The following is a 21647-nucleotide window of genomic DNA, read 5'->3' on the forward strand; positions in this document are numbered from 1 at the left end:
GGCGGCGAAGAGGGAGGGGGGCGGCGAAGAGGGAGGGGGGGCGGCGAAGAGGGAGGGGGGGCGGCGAAGAGGGAGGGGGGCGGCGAAGAGGGAGGGGGGCGGCGAAGAGGGAGGGGGGCGGCGAAGAGGGAGGGGGGCGGCGAAGAGGGAGGGGGGCGGCGAAGAGGGAGGGGGGCGGCGAAGAGGGAGGGGGGCGGCGAAGAGGGAGGGGGGCGGCGAAGAGGGAGGGGGGGCGGCGAAGAGGGAGGGGGGCGGCGAAGAGGGAGGGGGGCGGCGAAGAGGGAGGGGGGCGGCGAAGAGGGAGGGGGGCGGCGAAGAGGGAGGGGGGCGGCGAAGAGGGAGGGGGGCGGCGAAGAGGGAGGGGGGCGGCGAAGAGGGAGGGGGGCGGCGAAGAGGGAGGGGGGCGGCGAAGAGGGAGGGGGGCGGCGAAGAGGGAGGGGGGCGGCGAAGAGGGAGGGGGGCGGCGAAGAGGGAGGGGGGGCGGCGAAGAGGGAGGGGGGCGGCGAAGAGGGAGGGGGGCGGCGAAGAGGGAGGGGGGCGGCGAAGAGGGAGGGGGGCGGCGAAGAGGGAGGGGGGCGGCGAAGAAGGAGGGAGGCGGCGACGAGGGAGGTTCTCCCCGTGTTTGCGTGGGTTCCACCCCCACAACCCAAAGATGTGCAGGGTAGGTGGATTGGACACACTAATTTGCCCCTTCATTGGAAAAAAATAATTTTTTTTTTTAAAATGAGCACTTTCCATGAGTATTCACCAAAGAGAAGGACTTGATGAATCTGTAGATATTCTGGGTCATGTCGATATCAAAAAGGAGGTGGTGTTGGGCGTCTTAAAAAGGTAGATTAGTCCCCAGGGCCTGATGGAATCTGCTGTCCACTCTTATTCGAACCACACCAATTACTGCCGTCCACTCGAGAGCACAGTGCAGTCAGACCAGGTGACTCACAGTAAAAGGAGGGAGTGACGGGAATACGCTTGGACCGTCTGTGCAGTTTTCCAGCCTCACCTGCAGGAATTCCTCCCGGTATTCCTCATCCCGGATCAACAATAGAACCAGTTTGCGAAACTGCAGCCGGCATTGTCGTTCTTTGTGAGAATCTCTCCTGCTCTTCAGGGAAACACAACAGGAAAGATTAAGCTTCAGTGTCCTCTCCCCCAACCACCCTCTGTCCCCTACCCCACACCCCCTCTATTCCCCGACCCCACCCCCCCTACCCCGCGCACCACTGTCCCCTACCCCACCGTCCCCTACCCCACACCCCCCTCTATCCCCTACCCCACACCCCCTCTGTCCCCTACCCCACACCCCCTCTGTCCCCTACCCCACACCCCCTCTGTCCCCTACCCCACACCCCCCCTGTCCCCTACCCCACACACCCCCTCTGTCCTCTACCCCACACCCCCTCTGTCCCCTACCCCACACACCCCCTCTGTCCCCTACCCCACACCCCCTCTATCCTCTGTCCCCTACCCCACCTCTGTCCCCTACCCCACCTCTGTCCCCTACCCCACCCCCCCCTCTGTCCCCTACCCCACCCCCCCCCTCTGTCCCCTACCCCACTCCCCCCCTCTGTCCCCTACCCCACTCCCCCCCTCTGTCCCCTACCCCACCCCCCCCCCTCTATCCCCTACCCCACCCCCCTCTGTCCCCTACCCCACCCCCCTCTGTCCCCTACCCCACCCCCCTCTGTCCCCTACCCCACCCTCCTCTGTCCCCTACCCCACCCCCCTCTGTCCCCTACCCCCTACACATCCCCCCCCTTCCTGGTTTACAATACTCTATATTCAATAGTAAATGGATGGAAGGCGAGTTCAGCCTAATCAGCCAACCAAAAGGCTGCAGCAGACTTGTGGCCTTGTGCATTTTCTCCATGTTATCAGGAATGGGGCGAGATGGTCAGTCAGCTGAACAAACGCAAACTACAACTCACTGCCTTGGGATCATTTACAACAACTTTGGGAAAATACTGCTCGAGGGTCTGAAGAATGTCCAACAAACTCTGTCGCTTCACAAACATCTCCATCAGCAGCTGTACATGGAAAGATAGAGGGAAAAAAACCTGCTGGTATCATACAGAAAAATGGACGATCGCAGCCTCACCCACATTCCCAGTCGCTTCACAACAATTCCATCATTTCCCCGAGTGTCTCGCATTGTGACCGGTTTCATTAGAAGAATGTACAAGGTCGAGGGAAAGAATTAAACTGCCTCAACACTGGTTCGAGGAACAACTCATCTTCATCCAGTTAAGGATGTTACACTCTTCCAGACTCAGTATCAGAGTTGTTTTTTAATAATCTTTATTGTCACAAGTCGGCTTACATTAACACTGCAATGAAGTTACTGTGAAAAGCCCCTAGTCGCCACATTCCGGCACCTGTTCGGGTACAGAGGGAGAATTCAGAATGTCCAATTCACCTAACAGCACGTCTTTCGGGACTGTGGGAGGAAACCGGAGCACCCGGAGGAAACCCACGCAGACACGGGGAGAACGTGCAGACTCCGCACAGACAGTGAACCATGCCGGACACGGTGCAGGTGGAGGGCATTCAGCCCATCGAATCTGCACTAGCCCTCCAAACAAGTATCATTCCCCTACCTTTTCCCCGTAACCCTGCACATTGTTTACAATCACAGCACAACAAAGTTCAACAATTTCAAACCATGAACTCATCCCCATCATTTCACTTGCTGCTATTCTCTTAAATCCCTTCTGGAACAAACTTTTGTTTCTTCACTTATCCCATTATAATTTCCTTTAAACAATAGCAAAATAGGGCAGCACGGTGGCTCAGTGGTTAGCACTGCTGCATCACAGCGCTGAGGACCCTGGTCACTGTCTGTGTGGAGTTTGCACATTCTCCTCGTATCTGCTTGGGTCTCACTCCCACAACCCAAAGATGTGCTGGTTAGGTGGATTGGCCGCGCTAAATTGCCCCTTAATTGGAAAAAAAGAATCGGATAAATTTATATTTTTAAAAAAGCAAAATACTGTGGCTGCTGGAATTCTGGAACAAAAATAGAAAACGCCGAATAAACTCTGGAGATCTGGCAGCTTCTGTGGGGAGAAAACCAGAGTTAATGTTTCGGATCTAAGTTCTCCTTCTACAGCTCCGAAACATCAACTCTTTTGTTTCTCTCTCCACAGATGCTGCCTGACTACGTTTACCCAGTATTCACAGCTTTTCACTATTGCCTCCTCGCCACTTTCACACTCACGTAAAACCTGTTACATCGGGCTTTTCACAATTTTGTTTAAAGGTTATGACCTGAAACATGAAGTTTGTTTTGCTCTTTCTCCATAAGTTCTGCCGGGTCTGCCAAGTGTTTCTAACAGATTATAAATTCTTCTTCAATTGCTTTCAGGACACAGTAGCGTCAGTGGGAAATGTGCAGATCGTACCTTGGCTTTGAAAGCAATGCAGAGTTTGAGGTAATGTCGATAAGTGACCAGGCCAGGAACCTGTTTCCAGATGACATTCACAAAGTCCAGGACTCTCTCGTAATTCTGTGTCTGGTGTCTTGTCACACTGATCCATAACGCGGCAGAGGTTATACGAAGTGGCAATGCTCCAAGATTGGGGGTGTGAATATCCCATCCCGCCATGCAAACTGCAAGAAAATTAAACAGGGAATAACATACTGGAATAGATCAGGATCAGTGGGCTGTATCTACCAAATCTCATCCAGTTATAGATACGATGCTCTCTCACACACTGACCCGGGGGCTAAACCCCCCCCAACTCACACTGACCCGGGGGCTAAACCCCCTCACTCACACTGACCCAGGGCTAAACCCCCCCAACTCACACTGACCCGGGGCTAAACCCCCCCAACTCACACTGACCCGGGGCTAAACCCCCCCAACTCACACTGACCCAGGGCTAAACCCCCCCAACTCACACTGACCCGGGGCTAAACCCCCCCAACTCACACTGACCCAGGGCTAAACCCCCCCAACTCACACTGACCCGGGGCTAAACCCCCCCAACTCACACTGACCCGGGGCTAAACCCCCCCAACTCACACTGACCCAGGGCTAAACCCCCCCAACTCACACTGACCCGGGAGCTAAACCCCCCCAACTCACACTGACCCGGGGCTAAACCCCCCCAACTCACACTGACCCGGGGCTAAACCCCCCCAACTCACACTGACCCGGGTGCTAAACCCCCCCAACTCACACTGACCCGGGGCTAAACCCCCCCAACTCACACTGACCCGGGGCTAAACCCCCCCAACTCACACTGACCCAGGGCTAAACCCCCCCAACTCACACTGACCCGGGGCTAAACCCCCCCAACTCACACTGACCCGGGGCTAAACCCCCCCAACTCACACTGACCCGGGGCTAAACCCCCCCAACTCACACTGACCCAGGGCTAAACCCCCCCCAACTCACACTGACCCGGGGCTAAACCCCCCCCAACTCACACTGACCCTCCCCGCGGTGCCGGCTGCTCCACTCCCCGATCCAGGCCTCCAGCTCCCGGAGCCGCGGACACTCGCGGAGCGACGCCTACCCCAGTTGCAGTGCCGCTGACAACAAGCCCCAACCTGCCCCGGGACACAGCCAATCAGCGGCCGCCGCACTGCGGACCAATCAGCTGCCCCCGGAACAGTCAGATGACCCACGGCGCCGTCCAATCAGGAGGCTGGGAGACACTGATTGGGAGGAGAGCGGGAACCGCGATTCCGATTGGACAGCGCGGGGGCGCGCGCGGGTCAGGGCGGCGGGAATCCCGCCCAATCCCTTCTCACGTGACCGCCCCACTGACCCGGGAGTCAACCGGCCGGCGGTCGCTGCAGCCCCCCCCCCCCCCCTCGGGCAGGAGCAGCCCCCCCCCCCCCCCTCGGGCAGGAGCAGCCCCCCCCCCCCCCCCCCTCGGGCAGGAGCAGCCCCCCCCCCCCTCAGGCAGGAGCAGCCCCCCCCCCCCTCGGGCAGGAGCAGCCCCCCCCCCCCCCCTCGGGCAGGAGCAGCCCCCCCCCCCCCCCTCGGGCAGGAGCAGCCCCCCCCCCCCCCGGGCAGGAGCAGCCCCCCCCTCGGGCAGGAGCAGCCCCCCCCTCGGGCAGGAGCAGCCCCCCCCCCCCTCGGGCAGGAGCAGCCCCCCCCCCCCCCCCTCAGGCAGGAGCAGCCCCCCCCCCCCTCGGGCAGGAGCAGCCCCCCCCCCCCTCGGGCAGGAGCAGCCCCCCCTCCCCCCTCGGGCAGGAGCAGCCCCCCCCCCCCCCCTCGGGCAGGAGCAGCCCCCCCCCCCTCGGGCAGGAGCAGCCCCCCCCTCGGGCAGGAGCAGCCCCCCCCCCCCTCGGGCAGGAGCAGCCCCCCCCCCCTCGGGCAGGAGCAGCCCCCCCTCGGGCAGGAGCAGCCCCCCCCCCCCTCGGGCAGGAGCAGCCCCCCCCCCCCCTCGGGCAGGAGCAGCCCCCCCCCGTCGGGCAGGAGCAGCCCCCCCCCCCTCGGGCAGGAGCAGCCCCCCCCCCCTCGGGCAGGAGCAGCCCCCCCCCCCTCGGGCAGGAGCAGCCCCCCCCCCCCTCGGGCAGGAGCAGCCCCCCCCCCCCCTCGGGCAGGAGCAGCCCCCCCCCCTCGGGCAGGAGCAGCCCCCCCCCCCCCTCGGGCAGGAGCAGCCCCCCCCCCCCCCTCGGGCAGGAGCAGCCCCCCCCCCCCTCGGGCAGGAGCAGCCCCCCCCCCCTCTCGGGCAGGAGCAGCCCCCCCCCCTCGGGCAGGAGCAGCCCCCCCCCCCTCGGGCAGGAGCAGCCCCCCCCCTCGGGCAGGAGCAGCCCCCCCCCTCTCGGGCAGGAGCAGCCCCCCCCCCCCTCGGGCAGGAGCAGCCCCCCCCCCCCTCGGGCAGGAGCAGCCCCCCCCCCCCCTCGGGCAGGAGCAGCCCCCCCCCCCTCGGGCAGGAGCAGCCCCCCCCCCCCCTCGGGCAGGAGCAGCCCCCCCCCCCCCTCGGGCAGAAGCAGCCCCCCCCCCCCCTCGGGCAGGAGCAGCCCCCCCCCCCCTCGGGCAGGAGCAGCCCCCCCCCCCCCTCGGGCAGGAGCAGCCCCCCCCCCCCCCTCGGGCAGGAGCAGCCCCCCCCCCCCCCCCTCGGGCAGGAGCAGCCCCCCCCCTCGGGCAGGAGCAGCCCCCCCCCCTCGGGCAGGAGCAGCCCCCCCCCCCTCGGGCAGGAGCAGCCCCCCCCCCCCCCTCGGGCAGGAGCAGCCCCCCCCCCCCTCGGGCAGGAGCAGCCCCCCCCCCCCCCCCCGGGCAGAAGCAGCCCCCCCCCCCCTCGGGCAGGAGCAGCCCCCCCCCCCCCTCGGGCAGGAGCAGCCCCCCCCCCCCTCGGGCAGGAGCAGCCCCCCCCCCCCCCTCGGGCAGGAGCAGCCCCCCCCCCCCCCCTCGGGCAGGAGCAGCCCCCCCCCCTCGGGCAGGAGCAGCCCCCCCCCCTCGGGCAGGAGCAGCCCCCCCCTCGGGCAGGAGCAGCGCTCCGAAAGCCGGTGATCCCAAGCCCACCTGTTGGACTTTACCCTGGTGTGAGAATCCTTACTGCGGATTCTGGCCCCGGATCACCGTCCGCCTGGAGGCCGCACATTCTCCCCGTGCCGGCCGGATGTGCAGGGTGGGCGGTTCGGCTGCACTAAATCGCCCCTTAATTGGAAAAAAAAATTAATTGTGCACTCCGAATTTATTTTTAAAACGTAAAGTGATTTGCAAAAGAAGCACATGTGATGTGAGGGAAAACGTTTTCACACCGAGAGCGGTTCGGGCCTGGAAGTGAGGTGGAGGCGGTTTCAATCGAGACATTCCAGAGGGCATTATCATAGAATTTACAGTGCAGAAGGAGGCCATTCGGCCCATCGAGTCTGCGCCGGCTCTTAGAAAGAGCCCCCTACCCAAGGTCAGCACCGCCACCCTATCCCCGTAACCCAGTAACCCCACCCAACACTAAGGGCAATTTAGCATGGCCAATCCACCTAACCTGCACATCTTTGGACTGTGGGAGGAAACCGGAGCACCCGGAGGAAACCCACGCAGACACGGGGAGAACGTGCAGACTCCGCACAGACAGTTACCCAAGCCGGGAATCGAACATGGGACCCTGGAGCTGTGAAGCAATTGTGCTATCCACAATGTTGCCGTGTAATTAGATGTTTATATGAATAGAAACCATATGCAGGGGAAAGGACGGGGAACGGCACCAAGTGATGGTACTTGTTTGGAGAGCCAGTATTGACACGATGGGCCAAATGGCCCCCTGCACCATAATCACTCTGTGACGGAGGAAATCTGCTCTTAGCAGCCAGGAGCCACATTATTATTATTTTTAGCTCTGATTACTCATTGTCTAGAAGACGGAGCGTGAGTAGCATTTGATGCATCTTTATTTTTTCTGCATCACAGAAAATTTGTGCAGAAGAGGCCCTTCCAGACCGTCACCACCCTCTGGGCAAAAAGGTTTTTCCTCAACCTCTCACCCCTCACTTTGAATTTGTGTCCCCTCGTAACCAACCTTTCAACTAAGGGGAACTAGGCCGCACAATGGCACAGTGGTTAGCACTGGGACTGCGGCGCTGAGGACCCGGGTTCAATCCCGGCTCTAGGTCACTGTCCGTGTGGAGTTTGCACATTCTCCCCGTGTCTGCGTGGGTTTCACCCCAACCCAAAGATGTGCAGGGTAGGTGGATTGGCCACGCTAAATTGCCCCTTCATTGGAAAAAAAAATTGGGTATTCTAAATTTATTTTTAAAAATCTAAGGGGACCAGCTGATCACAATCTACCCTGTCCATGCCCCTCATAATCTTGTGCACCTCGATCAGGTCACCCCTCAGTCTTCTCTGCTCCAGAGAAAACAGCCCAAGCCTATCCAACCTCTCTTCATAACTTAAATGTTCCATCCCAGGCACCATCCTGGTGAATCTCCTCTGCACCCCCTCCAGTGCAATCACATCCTTCCTATAATGTTGCGACCAGAACTGCACACTACTCCAGCTGTGGCCTCACCAAAGTTCTGTACAACTCCAACATGACTTCCTTGCTTTTATAATGAATGCCTCGATTGATAAAAGTGAGTGTTCCATATGCCTTTTTCACCACCCTGTTAACCTGCCCTTCTGCCTTCAGAGATCTATTTACAAAACACGCCAAGGTCCCTTTGTTCTTCGCAACTTCCCAGTGCGACTCAGAGTATACTACCTTGTCACATTACTCCTTCCAGAGTGTAGCACCTCACACTATTCAGGGTATCTTATTTTTAAAGCTGCCCAATTTGATTTCTCTTTATCTTGCAGACATCTAGGACATGTGTGAGACATGTCTGAGTGAGATTTGGACAGAGCAGTGATGGACTCTTCAGTGAGTCCCAGTGTGTCCAGCACCCCGGTCCGGGTAGGAGCAAATGCAGTTCCCTACGGACATGTCATTGTCAATGAGAAGTGGAGGGGTTCGCAACTGGCTCAAGGCTTTCAGGGTAAGTTGGAACAACGGGAATCTTCTGGAGGCAGAGAGATTCACCCAGACAACGTGTCTGCATGTCTTTTCTCGTCTAGCCTCAATACTGTGAATCCCAGACGAAAATAGAGTCCAGCTTCCAATTCCTCATTGGAACTCGGGGTGCCTGATGGAAAGTAGGGCGTATGTGGGCGAGAGGTGACGCTGCGGATTGACACTGCCGACACCTACTTTAAAATTAAACAATGTGTACCCTGTCCAACTTCTGCCCTTTCATCTCCAAAATGTCCTGGAATGTGTCTGCGCCCCCCCCCCCCCCCCAAACGTTCTTGTTCAAATTCCTTTGCCTGCTCACTGGACACCTCCCCTCCTGGCCAAAATGTAAATCACCTCCTGTTGTGGGACTGTAGTGTTTGATCCCTTTTTGTCCTTTGGGAATTCTGTGGTGCTCACAGCGTTCCCTGTGGTGCTCACAGCGTTCCCTGTGGTGCTCACAGCGTTCCCTGTGGCTCAATCCAGCTCTGTGAGACGGCCTCGTGGTTGAACTCTGACCTGACTAACTGCAGACAGCACATTTCCAGCCTTTGCTTTATTTCTGACCATCACACTTTCACCCCAGAGATTCCTTTTTTTAAAAAAAATATATTTATTCAATTTTCAACGATTTTCAACAAAACACTCCAAACAGAAAAAAAAGAATAAAGCACAAAACAAGCAAAAATTATACATGAGATTTCCAACAAAATACAATAACCCCCATTTAACAAATAAACACGGCAGTAAGGAAAACGCCCCACTCTAACTTAAATAAAACAGTAAACCAAACATACCCCCTCCCTTCCCCCCTCCCTCCCCCACTGAGCTGCTGCTGTTGACCTCCACCTAACGTTCCGTGAGAAAGTTTAGGAACGGTTGCCACCGCCTGGAGAACCCCTGCACAGACCCTCGCAAGGCAAACTTTATCCTTTCCAGCTTGATGAACCCTGCCATATCGTTAATCCAAGCTTCCACGCTTGGGGGCTTCGCATCCCTCCACATTAGTAGGATCCTTCGCTGGGATACCAGGGACGCAAAGGCCAGAACACTGGCCTCTTTCGGCTCCTGCACTCCCGGCTCGTCCGGTACCCCAAATAATGCCAATCCCCAGCTCGGCTTGACCCAGGTGTTTTGGACATAGTCTTCGCAAAACCCCTCCAAAACCCATCCAGTGCCAGGCATGTCCAGAACATGTGGGCGTGATTTGCTGGGCTCCCCGAGCACCTCACACACCTGTCCTCCACCCCAAAAAACCTAGTCATCCTCACCCCTGTCATATGCGCCTGTGGACAACTTTGAAATTTCTCCTCTATCGCCCCTAGGCTCGCAAAAGTCCCATCGATGAATAGGTCCCCCATTCTTTTAATCCCTGCCCGATGCCATCTCAGAAACCCCCCATCCATCCTGCCCGGAACGAACCTGTGGTTCTCTCGTATCGGGGACCAGACCGAGGCCCCCACCTCGCCCCTATGTCGCCTCCACTCCCACCTCGCCCCTGTGTCGCCTCCACTGCCCCCAGATTTTCAGAGTCGCCGCCACCACCGGACTCGTGGTGTACCTTGTCGGCGGAAGCGGCAACGGTGCCGTCACCAGCGCCCCCAGACTCGTGCCCACACAAGACGCCACCTCTAGCCTCTTCCACGCCGCCCCCTCTCCCTCCATTACCCACTTACGGATCATCGCCACATTAGCTGCCCAATAATAGCCACATAGATTCGGCAGCGCCAGCCCCCCCCCGTCCCTGCTACGCTCCAAAAACACTCACTCACCCTCGGTGTCTTATTCACCCATACGAATCCCATAATACTCTTGCAAAAAGCCTTGGGGATTAGGATGGGCAGGCACTGGAACACAAACAGGAACCTCGGGAGGACCGTCATCTTGACCCCAACCCGCCAGGGAGATTGGCAGCATATCCCATCTCTTGAAATCCTCCTCCATCTGTTCCACCAACCGTGTCAAATTGAGCTTGTGCAGGGCTCCCCAGCTCCTAGCTACCTGGATCTCCAGGTATCGGAAGCTCCTCTCCGCCCTCTTCAGCGGTAGCTCGTCTATCCCCCTTACCTGGTCCCCCGCATGCACTCCGCACCGTATTCCCCCCCTCTATCTCTAATTCCACCAATCTCCCTCGCTGCCTCCCTCTTACGAAGCTGATGTGCCAGCATCCGGATCGCCTTCTCCCCATACTCGTACACCGCCCCGTGCATTTTCATCCACTGCGCCTCTGCTTTTCCCGTGGTCAATAGATCAAATTCCATTTGGAGGTTTCGTCGCTCCCTAAGCAGCCCCTCTTCGGGGGCTTCTGCGTAGCTCCTGTCCACCCTTACTATCTCCCGCACCAATCTCTCCCTCCTCTCTCCTCGCTATGGGCCCTAATGGAAATTGGCTCTCCCCTAACCACCGCCTTCAGTGCCTCCTAGACTACCCCCACCTGCACCTCCCCATTGTCGTTGGCCTCCATGTATCTTTGAATGCACCCCCGGATCCGCCCGCACACCTCCTCATCCGCCAACAGTCCCACATCGAGGCGCCACAACGGGCGCTGGTCCCTCTCCTCCCCCCAACTCCAGCTCCACCCAATGCGGGGCGTGGTCCGAGATGGCTATAGCCGAAAATTCCGTTCCCTCCACTTTCGGGATTAATGCCCAACTCATAAAGAAATCTATCCGGGAATAGGCTTTACCACTCACCATCGCATATCGACCTCCATTATCCACTACAATATTCATCGCCTCAAACGACACCCGCTTCCCCACCAGTATCGCAACCCCTCTATTCTTCGCATCCAGCCCCGAGTGAAAGACCTGCCCTACCCATCCCTTTCTCAGCCTGACCTGATCTACCACCTTAAAGTGTGTCTCCTGGAGCATGACCACGTCTACCTTCAGTCCCTTTAAGTGCACGAACACCTGGGCCCTCTTGACCGGCCCATTCAGGCCCCTCACTTTCCAAGTTATCAGCCGGACTAGGGGGCTACCCCCCCTCCCGACCAGCCACCCCCCTTTTTAGGCCAGCGACGTGCCCGCGCCTCCCACACCCTCCAGACCCCCAGGCGGCGGACCCCCGCCCGTCTCCCTCTTCTACCTCCAGCTCCCCTTTGGCCAATACAGCAGCAATCCAGTCCCCCCCCGTCCCCGTCCCCCGCCCGTCCCCCAGCCAAACAAATCATCGTCCAGCCATTTTGCTCCCCCCATTACACTCCCGTAAGCTCGCTGACTCCTGCTGACCCCGGCCACTCCCGCCATTCCAACGACCCCCGCCCCCCCTTAGTGTGGGAATCCCCCCTGCCTCCCCCTGGCGATCAATGTGTAATTAAATGAAAATCGCTTATTGTCACAAGTAGGCTTAAAATGAACTTACTGTGAAAAGCCCCTAGTCGCCACATTCCGGCGCCTGTTCGGGGAGGCTGTTACGGGAATTGAACTCGCGCTGCTGGCCTGCATCGGTCTGCTTTAAAAGCCAGCTATTTAGCCCTGTGCTAAACCAACCCCTGTGCGCGCTCCTCCAGCACCACCCTTCCTTAGCGCGGGAAAAGGCCCGCGCTCTCCATCCGAGCTGGCCCTGCCCCCTATGGTGCAGCTCCTTTTTCTGCGACCTCGCCCCCGCTCCCCAACCCCGGGCTTCCAACCCCCCCCATCATCAGCGGGGACCTGCCCCTACAGTACCGGCGCCCACACTCTCACACAGCCCCCACATCATATCCACTCACCCGCCCACACTCTCACACAGCCCCCACATCATATCCACTCACCCGCCCACACTCTCACACAGCCCCCACATCATATCCACTCACCCCTTCCCATTTCCCCTCTTCCCAACCTGAAACCCCCAAAATACAGTAAACACCCCCCCCCCCCCCCCCCCCACAACAAACCCTCAGTTTGAGTCCAGCTTTTCAGTCTGAATAAAGGTCCACGCCTCATCTGGCGTCTCAAAATAGTGGTGACGGTCCTGAAACGTGACCCACAATGGCGCTGGCTGCAGCATTCCAAACTTCACCCCCTTTTGATGGAGAACCGCCTTGGCCCGATTAAAACCAGCCCTCTTCTTGGCCATCTCCGCACTCCAGTCCTGGTAGACACGGATCTCCGTATTCTCCCACCTGCTGCTCCGTTCTTTCTTCGCCCATCTCAGGACGCACTCTCTGTCCATAAAGCGGTGGAACCTCACCACTACAGCCCTTGGCGGCTCGTTGGCTTTAGGCCTCCTTGCCAGGACTCAATGAGCCCCATCTAGCTCCAGGGGCCACAGGAAAGCTCCCGCGCCCATCACAGTGGTGAGCATTGTAGCTACATATGCCCCAGCGTCGGACCCCTCCACTCCTTCAGGGAGTCCCAGAATCCGAAGATTCTTCCTCCTCGACCTGTTCTCCAGGTCCTAAAACTTCTCCTGCCACTTCTTGTGTAGCGCCTCGTGCGCCTCCACCTTCACCGCCAGGCCCAAAATCTCATCCTCGTTCTCTGAGGCCTTCTGCCGCACCTCTCGAATCGCCGCCCCCTGGGCCTTCTGGGTCTCCACCAGCTTTTTGATCGACACCTTCATTGGCGCCAGCATTTCTGCTCTCAGCTCCGCAAAGCAGTTTTTAAGGAACTCTTGCTGCTCCCGCGACCACTGCGCCCACGCTGCTTGATCTCCACCTGCCGCCCGCCATCTTGTTTTTCCTCCCTCGCTCTGTTCGATGCTCCAAAACCACTTTTTTGATCGCTCCACTCCATACTGTCTGGGGGAACCTTACTATCATCCTCCCACACCGGGGAACCGTCGTACAAGTGCCGCTGGGGCTCCTCAAAAGGGCCCAAAAGTCCGTTCTTGGCGGGAGCTGCCGAACGTGCGACCTACCAAGGCATAGCCGCAACCAGAAGTCCACCCCAGAGATTCCTGACCATGTCATTTTAGTTTCACCATAAGATGTAGGAGCAGAATTAGGCCACTCGGCCCATCGAGTCTGCTCCGCCATTCAATCATGGCTGGTATTTTTCTCATCCCCATTCTCCTGCCATCTCCCCATCACCCCTGATCCCCTTATTAATCAAGAACCTATCTATCTCTGTCTCAAAGACACTCAGTGATTTGGCCTCCACAGCTTTCTGCGGCAAAGAGTTCCACAGATTCACCACACTCTGGCTGAAGAAATTCCTCCTCATCTCTGTTTTAAAGGATCGTCCCTTTAGTCTGAGATTGTGTCCTCTGGTTCTGGTTTTTCCTGCAAGTGGAAACATCCTCTCCACGTCCACTCTATCCAGGCCTCGCAGTATCCTGTAAGTTTCAATAAGATCCCCCCCCCTCGTCCTTCTAAACTCCCAACGAGTACAGACCCAGAGTCCTCAACCGTTCCTCATACGACAAGCTCTTCATTCCAGAGATCATTCTTGTGAACCTCCTCTGGACACTTTCCAAGGTTCGCACATCCTTCCTTAGATACGGGGCCCAAAACTGATCTCAATACTCCAAATGGGGTCTGACCAGAGCCTGATACAGCCTCAGAAGTACATCCCTGGTCTTGTTTTCTAGCCCTCTTGACATGAATGCTAACATTGCATTTGCCTTCTGCCTACTGAACCTGCACATTAACCTTAAGAGAATCGTGAACAAGGACTCCCAAGTCCCTTTGTGCTTCTGATTTCCAAAGCATTTCCCCATTTAGAAAATAGTCTCTGCCTAAATTCCTCCTTCGAAAGTGCATAACCTCGCACTTTTCCACATTGTATTTCATTTGCCACTTCATTGCCCACTCTCCTAGCCTGTCCAAATCCTTCTGCAGCCCGCCTGCTTTCTCAATATTACCTATCCCTCTACAGATCTTTGTATCATCTGCAAACGTAGCAACCGTGCCTTCAGTTCCTTCTTCCAGATTATCGGGCTAACCGGCCTATAATTCCCGTCTTCTGCCTCCCTCCCTTCTTAAACAGGGGTGTTACATTCGCCACCTTCCAGTCCTCTGGGACCCTTCCTGCCTCCAGTGATTCTTGAAAGATCATCACTAATGCCGCCACAATCTCCTCAGCTATCTCTTTTAGGACCCTGGGGTGTAGTCCATCCGGTCCAGGTGACTTATCCACCTTCTATTCAGGAGGTGTGGCTCCTGAATAGTTAGTGTCTGAGGTGTGGCTCAGAGTAACTATTCGGTTCCTCTGCCATTTCTTTGTTTCCTATTATTACTTCTCCAGCCACATTTTCTCGTGGTCCAATGTCTATTTTTGCCTCTTAACTTTTATATATTGAAAAAAATCTCTTCCTATCTTCCTTTATATTACTAGCTAGCTTGCACTCATATTTCATCTTCTCCCCCTTATTACTTTTTTAAGTTGTCCTCTGCTCGCTTTTAAAGGCTTCCCAATCCTCTGGTTTCCCACTAATCCTCGCCACTTTGTATGCTTTTTCTTTAGCCTTTATGCTGTCCTTAACTTCCCTCGTCAGCCATGGATGCCTTGTCCTCCCTCAGCATGTTTCCTCCTCCTTGGGATGAATTTCTGTTGTGCCTCCCTAATAACCCCCAAAAACTCCTGCCATTGCTGTTCCACTGTCTTCCCTGCTCGGCTCCTTTTCCAATCATCTCTGGCCAGCTCCTCCCTCATGTCTTTGTAGTTACCCTTATTTAATTGTAATACTGTTACATCTGATTGCAGCTGCTCCCTCTCAAACCGCAGGGCAAATTCTATCATATTGTGGTCACTGCTCCCTAAGGGTTCTTTCACCTTAAGAACCCGAATCAAGTCTGCCTCATTTCACATCACCAAATCCAGAATTGCCTGTTCCCTAGTAGGCTCTGTCACAAGCTGCTCCCAAAACCATCTCTTAGACATTCTACAGGCCGTGTGGAACCTCGTTGTCCTGCTCCACTCACATTCTCTCCATCACAAAGATCACTTATGTCCAATTCTCCAGCTACTCCCATTTCAGACATCCGTCCTGGATTTGTCCACCCCTCTCGATCCGACCTCACTTACTCTGGGCGCGACCTAATGGAAAGGTTTCTAAGTGTCGTTTGTGGCGGGTTTTTCTGGGAGTTTCTCCTTGACGAGGGGCTTTACACGGTAACTTCATTGAAGCCTGCTTGTGACAATAAGCGATTATTATTATTGGCTCTGTTGGTGAGTTACCACCACTATCTAACCACACTTTGTCACTTTTATGGGCCTTGGGGAGTTTCTGCCCTGTCAAGCCCACACTTTGAATTATTTTCCTTACTGGGGAGCAGAACTCGCTGCCAGGCCGGCTCCTCAGAGATCGGGCCGCCATTTTGAAAAGTGCCCCGATCTCTAAGTGGGCTTATGGCTCCCCCCACCCCCCCCCCCAATCCATGGGCAATGTCACCCCCCCCTCACACACACATGGGCATGAGGCCCCCCCTCCCAAGTGAGGACACCCCCAGTTAGGGTCGCTGAGGGCCACGCCTTTTTAGACCTTTCTAAGCCCAATTTTGCCCTCCCCTTTCTGGACCCCCACCCTTCACCTGCCCTAACCTTCCGGATCCCCTTTCATATCCGCCCTGCATCCCCCCCCCCCACCCTTCATGACACCCCACATCCTTCCTTTCATGGGCATGGCCCCCCTCAGGCCTTGGCCCTTTGTACTCCTACCCTGGCAGTGCTCCTGTCTGCTTTGCAGCGCACACCGGGCACTTTCGTAGTGTCAAGATGCCCATGTTCAAGAGGGAGAGCCAGGGTGCTGCCCTGCTTTGTCCCTCATCACCCAGTGGCCTCCGAAGGCGCGGGGAACCCCCCAGTGCCATTCTGCCTGATCCACGTTTGTGTGGACAGTACTGGATAGCAGCCGGCTGGGGTCTCGCTGGGGAGGCCGGTAAATCCCAGGCAGCAAACCCAAGCCGGCTTTAAACCTACTTCGGTGCGCGAGGCTTGGTCCCGGCCACTGTGGGTGGGATCCTGATCGCGACACCTCGTGAGATGTGTGCAGATCCCGTGAGGCATGCTGGCTGGGAAACCCGCGGGAGGTCTCTCCCGCCATCTACACTGCGCCCCCCCCCCCCCCCCCGGGTTCGGGCACACCGCGTCCAGCACACCGCGCCCTCTGTCTTTGAAGCTGTTGTCCAGGTTATTCTTCCCCCTCCAACTGCTTTCTCCCAGGCTGTTTTTGTCACTCTCTTATGCTCCATATAAACCTTGCTCCCCTATCCTGTCCCCACACTTGCTCATCATCGCCGTCTAATTGACCTGCTCTCAGCCTCTCCGCACATTCACATCTTCACCTCCACACCCATTGGTTTTATCCGCCTCAACCTCAAATCTCCACCATGCGTGTTTGCCTCAGTGTTTCAGCTGTGACCTGCCTCCAGCTGGGTGACCGTCACTGCAACTCCCTCTCTAACCTCTGCACCCTAATAAACCCATCTTGACCAGCAGTCACTCACTCCTAACTCTCATCTGATAACTTGCAGGATGTTGATTTATTCCTATATCTGTATTTTGTATATCCATTTTCCTCTAAAAGATGTAGAATGTGAAAAGAAAGCCCCCCCCCCCCCCCCGCAAGTCATGTGAGAGTACCTTTAAGAAATGGGTGTTTTAAAAATGTACGTTTAGGAAATGGGTGTTTATCGCTGATGTCAGAGAGTGGGTGGAGCTGGGCTGTCTGTCAGCTTTTTATTTTTGTTTTAGGCTGTTTACTGCAGGGTGTGTTTTAGTTTTGTTTTCAGAGCTGGATAGCTGCAGTCACAGCCAGAAGGGGTATTAGTCTCTCACTCTGTAATCTAAAGACTGTAAATCAATCCTTTGGTGATGTAAACCTAATAACTGCTCTCAGTAGTGACTTTAACCTGATGTGCTTCTGTTTTAAAGGTTTTTTAAAAATCTTATGGATGTTTAAAGGATAGCTTAAGCATTACTTAGTGTTGTATTCTTTGGGGGTTGTATTTGAATTGATGGTTGCTAAGATGTTCACTATGTTTTAAAAAGGTTAAATTGAGTTCATAGAATAAACATTGTTTTGCTTTAAAAAATACTTTTCCATTTCTGCTGTACCACACCTGTAGAGTGGGCCGTGTGCTCCCCACACCACAATCTAGTAAAAGTTGTGGGTCAGGTGAACTCCATGATACACTTTGGGGTTCTCTAAACCCTGCCCCATAACACATGTATTCAGGTATAATATAATTGTCTCTCCAGTACCTCGATATATGTACACTTCCCCAGTTTTTACCTCCCCACATGCCGTTTTTTAACTGTTTATTTACGTGATCTTGCTAATTATAGAGCATTGTTGTTTTTACCGTGTTTGTATTACCTTCTCTCTTTTTCCCTCCTCCCTCGTCTTTGTGCACACCTGGAAATATGTCACTCTGCCACCTTTGCCTCGTTCCTCGAGAGGATGGATCAGGCACCCTGGAGGTGCGTTACAGGGCAGATGTGGCTGGCTGGTGGCTCAGTTCTGTACTGATTGCAGCCTCATGGTGGTGCAGTTTCCCACGTTACTGAGGTCCTTTCAGTGCGTTGCTAAGTGGCAGGTTCACAAACTGCAGCAGTTGTTCCTGAAGATTGAGAGATATTTAGAGGTTATGTGAGCTCTCGGTGTTACACACCATTCCCAAGCTCCTTCAAGCCTGTAACAAAGACCCGGGCTCCTTCCTACACCTTTTCACTTTCTCCGTTTGGGGAAGGCGCTGGACTTTCGATCGGATTCGTTAATCAGGACAAGCAGCTTTCAGGCTGTGCTGTGTTTATTGTCTTGATGCTAATGTGAACGCAATAACACAGCACCCTGTTCACATACAGACCAGAACAAGTAGAATAACAGCTTTGTCCATTTCAACATCACTTGTACATTTCAGCTGCTGGGGTCACACCACGCTAACGAGCTTTATGACATTTAGTTTGAGATGGCGGAATTTGGACTTGCAACCTGTGGGTCGCTAGTTTGAAGCTGTTACCAACTCACAACCTGACCCCTGCTGCATCCATCCAACACAAAAACAAATGACTGATTAACTTTGGATAATCCCCTTCGGGATATGCCTGTTTTTCCAGGTCGGATCACAGTTATATTTGAAGATGGTTTGGGTCTGGTAGATTTCCATATCTCCAAACGCCTGTGTGTCTTGTACATTTCTGAGGCCGATCTCGTGGTTGGAAACTCGTACAAAAGAAAACTTGTCCAATTTCGGAATGTAAGTATCCGGTCATTTCACTTCACTTAAAAAATAATGACTGTAAATATCTCTGCTGCTACGATGCTCCCCGTCTGCGTAAAGTTACACATTAGGGCGGGATTTTCCGGCAGCAGAGTCAACTCGCCATTCCGCTCCCGCCGGGAAAGCTGGAAAATTCATCCCAGAGAGTCAGAATGACATGAAAGCAGCCAATCAACGCATTGACCCCATCAGTGCGGGTTTGGAAGAGAGACTGTGGGCGGAAGTTGGAGTGGAGGTGGGCTGAATGGCTGGTGTTGTGTTGTATGTGCTCTGCGATGCTATGAATGAATCCATTCTGGCTCTCTACACGAGAATCCAGTCAGTGCTGACCCGGCTCGGTCCCGATAGCTCTGCAAGCCATTTCCCTCTCGTTTAACATTCCGTTTCCGATTGAAATCTCTGCTTCCACCAGCCTCTGAGGCAGTGAGTTCCAGGTCTCAATATGTAAAAAGGTTTCCCCACCCATCCCCCTCTATTTTGCATGTGGCAGGGGAGAGGGTGGGTGTCAGATGAAATGAATACATTCTGGTCACTGTCCGTGTGCAGTTTGCACATTCTCCCCGTGTCCGCGTGGGTCTCACCCCCACAACCCTAAGATGTGCAATGTAAGTGGATTGGCCACGCTAAATTGCCCCTTAATTGGAAAAAAAAATAATTGGGTACTCTAAATTTATTTAAAAATAAGAAATTAATACATTCTTAATATGTAAGAGGATCTCGGGAAAGGGAATAGAGGTGGGAAAATAGGCTTGAGGCTCAGTTCTGCTGTGGTTGGATTGAATGATGAAACTGTTGAGGGGCTGAATGGCCTCCCTGTTCTTTTGTAGCAGCAACAATCCCTGGACTGAGTTCCGAAGAATTATTCCCTCTTCTGAGTGCTGGGTTGCTGTGGTCAATTTCTAGTCTTTGACTGCAACCCAAAGTGACCTGAGGTGACCCAGCTCAACCCTGAGGGTCCCGCTGAGCTTTGGGAGACGGCTGCTCGGTTAGTGGATGTCACATTGTACTTGTATCAGAAACTGGGATTCTGCAATGTGTCACCCGCCCAGGCGAGGCCTCTACGGTGCGGTCACTGTTTCCTTGTGTAGTTTTGATGGGAGGGACAGAGTGTCGATTGGTGTAAAGTTCCACATCGGGTTTTACCGGCTCCTTGTCGTGGAGAGAGTTCCTGTTATAGAACACATATATATCTATATTATATATATATATATATATATAGTACATAGAACATACAGTGCAGAAGGAGGCCAATTGGCCCATTGAGTCTGCACCGTTACCCACTTAAACCCTCACTTCCACCCTATCCCTGTAACCCAATAACCCCTCCTAACCTTTTTGGACACTAAGGGCAATTTACCATGGCCAATCCACCTAAGCTGCACGTCTTTGGACTGTGGGAGGAAACCGGAGCACCCGGAGGAAACCCATGCACACACTGGGAGGACGTGCAGACTCCGCACAGACAGTGACCCAGCGGGGAATTGAACCTAGGACCCTAGCGCTGTGAAGCCACAGTGCTAACCACTTGTGCTACGCAGAACTGTGTTGGCAGTGGGCCGACTGCGACTTGACCATCTACTGGTCAAAATGTGACATCTTGGGGGTGACCAGCAGAGAAGGTACAGCTGGAATTTTTCCACTGATCGATGTTTGGTTTGGCAATACTGTTTTAAATAATTTTAGAATGTACCACATTAGGGAAATTTGGAAGAAAAGTTAAATTGAGACTGAGGTGCGTCACTGGGCAGGTAAGAACCCACAACAGATCTTTTGACAACCAGAGCGTTCTCCCTATATCCTGGTCAACATTCCTCACTCGATTAACATTACCAAATATAAACATTTATCTTTGTGCTGGCTGTGGTCTTGTGCATTCAGAACTCCATTCATTGCATGAACCTCATTATCAATGCGGAACATGGTCTCTGTGTAAGATTATCATCATTCTTCTACTTGTCAGTTCAATCGGATGAATATCCGAGGTTGACCATACCTCGATTCCCGGTTCACCCACCGCATGAGGCTATCAGCGAACAGTTCTGAGACAGCACCTTGCTGTGTTTTTATGACAATGTAAAGTTACCAATCACTCATCGGGAATTATGTAAACAGGTTGAGGGTTTATTTATTTAGATTAGGCACACTGGGAACAGCTATACCTGGGGACAAAGCTTGAAGATCTCAGCAGCAGAACTGTGTGTGGTCTGTGTTTTTAAAAAAAATAATTTTTATTGGGGTTTTCTCAAAATATCAACAACAGAATGGAAAAGAAACCCAATAAAATTAAATACAGAACAAATTAAAACAACCCCCGTGCCCCCCTCCCCCCTATACATAAATAATAAATTAACACCCCGAATTTAACACAAAGCAAACATAGCAAATATATACACCTCCTGAGATCCCCCAGGGCAAATAAACAAAAATAAAGTTGAACCCACCCCCCCGGGTTGCTGCTGCTGCTGACCATTGTCTATCGTTCTGCCAAGAAGTCCAAGAACGGTTGCCACCGCCTAAAGAATCCTTGTACCGATCCCCTTAAGGCGAATTTCACCTTCTCCAATTTAATAAACCCCGGCATATCGCTGATCCAGGATTCCATGCTTGGGGGCCTCGCATCTTCCCACTGAAGCAGAATCCTTCGCCGGGCTACCAGGGACGCAAAGGCCAGAATACCGGCCTCTTTCGCTTCCTGCACTCACGGCTCCCCTGCAACCCCAAATATTGCGAGCCCCCAGCCCGGTTTGACCGTGGATCCTACCACCCTCGACACCGTCCTCGCTACACCCTTCCAAAATTCCTCCAGCGCTGGGCATGCCCAGAACATATGGGTGTGGTTTGCTGGGCTCCCTGAGCACCTAACACACCTGTCCTCTTCCCCCAAAGAACCGGCTCATCCTTTTCCCGGTCATGTGTGCCCTGTGCAGCACCTTAAACTGTATGAGGCTGAGCCTCGCACACGAAGAGGAAGAGTTCACCCTCCCTAGGGCATCTGCCCACGTCCCCTCTTCGATCTCCTCTCCCAATTCCTCCTCCCACTTACCTTTCAACT

General features: G+C 54.8%; 2 protein-coding genes across 4 annotated transcripts in view; one reads left to right on the forward strand and one right to left on the reverse strand.

The window, feature by feature from the left end:
- The window catches only part of LOC140430308 (Fanconi anemia core complex-associated protein 24-like), a 400826-nt gene that overhangs the window by 368691 nt on the left and 10488 nt on the right, over positions 1 to 21647 (forward strand). Inside the window, exons 1-3 of one of the 3 annotated variants that reach the window (XM_072517748.1) lie at positions 6414 to 8032; positions 8256 to 8434; positions 18432 to 18571. In XM_072517748.1, the coding sequence (XP_072373849.1) occupies positions 8308 to 8434; positions 18432 to 18571 (267 nt within the window). In that variant the 5' untranslated portion in view covers positions 6414 to 8032; positions 8256 to 8307. Of the gene's footprint in view, positions 1 to 6413; positions 8033 to 8255; positions 8435 to 18431; positions 18572 to 21647 lie in introns of those variants that run through there. The other 2 variants (XM_072517749.1, XM_072517750.1) reach the window with 2 other exon arrangements.
- LOC140430307 (TERF1-interacting nuclear factor 2-like) lies at positions 1000 to 4563 on the reverse strand. The gene is made up of 4 exons (XM_072517740.1): positions 4436 to 4563; positions 3399 to 3607; positions 1926 to 2024; positions 1000 to 1097 (listed from the first exon to the last, which is right to left on the reverse strand). Exons 2-4 carry the CDS (start codon positions 3600 to 3602, stop codon positions 1026 to 1028), a joined length of 375 nt encoding a protein of 124 aa, XP_072373841.1. The 5' UTR covers positions 3603 to 3607; positions 4436 to 4563; the 3' UTR covers positions 1000 to 1025.

The sequence above is a fragment of the Scyliorhinus torazame genome, chromosome 10 (genome assembly GCF_047496885.1).
Source record: "Scyliorhinus torazame isolate Kashiwa2021f chromosome 10, sScyTor2.1, whole genome shotgun sequence".
Taxonomy (NCBI): Eukaryota; Metazoa; Chordata; class Chondrichthyes; order Carcharhiniformes; family Scyliorhinidae; genus Scyliorhinus; species Scyliorhinus torazame.